Consider the following 2809-nt stretch of genomic DNA (forward strand, 5'->3'; position numbering starts at 1 on the left):
ATTTTTCTTTATTAAAGAAAAAAATAAAATCAAATTTTAATGTACAAACCCACCCAACTTTTGCAGAAAGCATAAATCCAAAGCATTTGTCCTTTATTACACCTCATAATCCATAAACTTCAGCAAGACCACTTAATCCCTATGCACTTCTGTTAAACTTGTTAAATACTTTATTACTTGGTCTATGGAAGCACTTGAAATAGTACATGGCAAAGCAAACTATTCCCTCCTCCTTCTCTCCCTCTCCACCCGCCAAATACTAACGGTTCTTCCATTAAGACTTTGAGGGGGCTAGAAGGGAACAATTTCACTACTACTGCTTGACAGCAGTGCCAAGACAGCTACTTGTAAAAACAGAACTGTGATGCAAAAAATTTGGAGAGAGATGACAAAGAACAAAAGCAATATTTGTAAAGAGCTAACCTTTGACATAGCAGGTCTAATTCAAACACTGTGTCTCAAATAAATGAAAAATTTTAAAAATCATCATCAAAAAGGGATTAGATACTTTGTTGTGTAATCTCACAGTGTTTATAGGATTTTGTTAAATTGTATTGTTAAATATAACACAGGAAAGATTTTTCTTTTACACATCAACAGAACTTCAGAGGGATGTAACTGATCAGCAAAACGTAAGTCATTAGAATGTTCACTGAAGACATTAGAAAAGATAGTCCTTTTTGGACAGCCTTCTGTAAAACAGCAACAGATGCCCATGAATAACACCAAATTTGTTGAGCACAGTTTAGCTTCATTTGTATCACGGATACATTTTGTAAAGTCCTGGAAAGGGCTGAAGAAAGGCAGAATTAGCTTTTTTTCTTAAAATATGCCTTGTTAAAAGCGACATACCAAATACAAGAACTCACCTCTAAATAAGAGACAGCAATATTGCATATTTTATCTTCTTTTATTTCATCCATGCAACTATAAAGCGCCATCATGGTTAAATACATCACACCAGGATCTTCAGGAGAACCCAGCATCGTATGAGTCTTTCCAGCTCCCGTTGCACCATATGCAAGCACTGAAGTTTCACAGAACAACAATACAGCACAGAGACACACTTTATACCAGTAAGCTAATCAGGAACACAAGTGTCAAATGGACATCCCCACACCTCTGTTATTCTGCATAGCTGTTTGCATAAACTGATCAAGTTTCTTACTTAGGCTTTACCTTTTACAGCTATAATCAGGAAGCTATTTCAAAAAACTCACATTTATTGTTGAATTTTCAGTTCAAAATTTACTCACTGGCAATTTATGATGAAACTTTGCTTTCTCTCTTAATCCTAAACCTTCAATTTATTGCAGGTAGGTTACTTCATTTCCCCACTACACTCCATCTGCCAATTAAAAGAACCAAGCTCTTAAAGAGAATTCAGAAAGCAGGCTATGACACAGTGACACAGCCGCTTCTGGTTAAGTAACTCTTTCCAGAAAGCTCCCCTCATAAGCATATGCACATCCAATAAAATTCTAAAGTCTATTACAGCCCTAACATGAACTTATTTTCAAAATAGAGCTATCCTAACTTCCACAGGCCAAAACCTCAGCCTCTTGTATCCATAAATTAAAATGAAAATATTTATATTATTTACATCTCAGGTTCTCTCAAGGCTTCTGCAGCCATTGGACACAATGGTAGAAACTTTGAGGAATTCTGTAAAGTTTTTAATTGCAGATGATAAATAGTAAAGTTACCTGTGCAGTTATATCCATTTAAGAAGCCATCGATCACACTTTTGGTAGTATGCTCAAAAACTTCCAATTGCGTTGAACTTTCAGCAAAAACAGCATCAAACACGAATTTCAGGTCTTTCTTTTGTCTTTTATTAATATCCCTATGGGTCATTTTCTTTCCATGAAAAAAGCTAACTTCTTCCTCCTTTGGATCAAAGACCAATATATGCTGGTCAACAACATGGACAACCTTGGTAAAGTTGCCATCTCTTTCCTTTTGAGATTCTGGACGGACACGGACCACCACTTTGACATGATTACAGACATCTTCCTTAGTAGCAGACATAACATCCCTTTAGTCCCTCTTCCTCACTTCCAGGACTCTTTCAGATCAAGCAGCTGAATCTTCTCTGAAATTAACAAAAAAATACCCCAAAGCTTGAAAGGCCTTATATTTCAAATATAACCTTCTGAATAGTCCATGCTTTTAACTAGGACTAGCATCTTGCACTTGTACTGCATCTCCCCTTCCCTCTGTTAGCTAGCCCTTTGGAAAGCACGGTAACCGGCCTGAAAAGGTGACCCAATTCAGCACAGCTTTAAGAACAGGAATTAGTATTTTTCCGATAAATTCTTAAGCTTATTTCAACAATTTAAACTCGTAAAACACCTATCGGCTTTCCTTCATTTGAGAGCAAGCTTGCAGATAAGCTACCGGGTTTCCATAGACTAAAGGGAAGTGGAGGTTTTTTTGTCCTTTAATAAAACACAGAGCAACCGCTTATCTGCTTTCTCTGAGTTACTGGTTTAGTCAAGTAGGACGTAGGTTTAAAGAGACAGGTAAAATGGGATTCACGTTAACATAATTCATAAAGGGTACAAAAACACCTTCCACGTATGTCAAACCAGAACTTCCTTTTAATGGGCCATTATTGCTGACAACACCAGACAGCGACCTTCGCAGTAGAGGGTCCTGGTAACGCTTTTGCGGCCTTAGGGCAAACCGCGCCCCTCTCAGCCGAGCTACCTCACAAACTCCGGGTTGACTAAAACACGGCCGCGAAGCAAAGCCATAAACCGGCGAGAGCACCCAGCTACCGGCAAGCGCAGCGCAGCCCTCCCCG

At 38.3% G+C, this 2809-nt stretch overlaps 1 protein-coding gene across 1 annotated transcript in view; it reads right to left on the minus strand.

The window, feature by feature from the left end:
* Nucleotides 1-2031, minus strand: part of KIF18A (kinesin family member 18A) — a gene marked incomplete at its 3' end in the record, with an annotated part of 19765 nt that extends 17734 nt beyond the window's left edge. Inside the window, exons 1-2 of the mRNA XM_010018222.1 lie at nucleotides 1707-2031; nucleotides 870-1027 (exon numbers count right to left, since the gene is read on the minus strand). Of these exons, the coding sequence (XP_010016524.1) occupies nucleotides 870-1027; nucleotides 1707-2031 (483 nt within the window). The remainder of the gene's footprint in view (nucleotides 1-869; nucleotides 1028-1706) is intronic.
* Nucleotides 2032-2809: the final 778 nt, after the last annotated feature.

Source organism: Nestor notabilis, unplaced genomic scaffold, assembly GCF_000696875.1.
Source record: "Nestor notabilis isolate BGI_N333 unplaced genomic scaffold, ASM69687v1 scaffold16637, whole genome shotgun sequence".
NCBI classification, from domain to species: Eukaryota; Metazoa; Chordata; class Aves; order Psittaciformes; family Psittacidae; genus Nestor; species Nestor notabilis.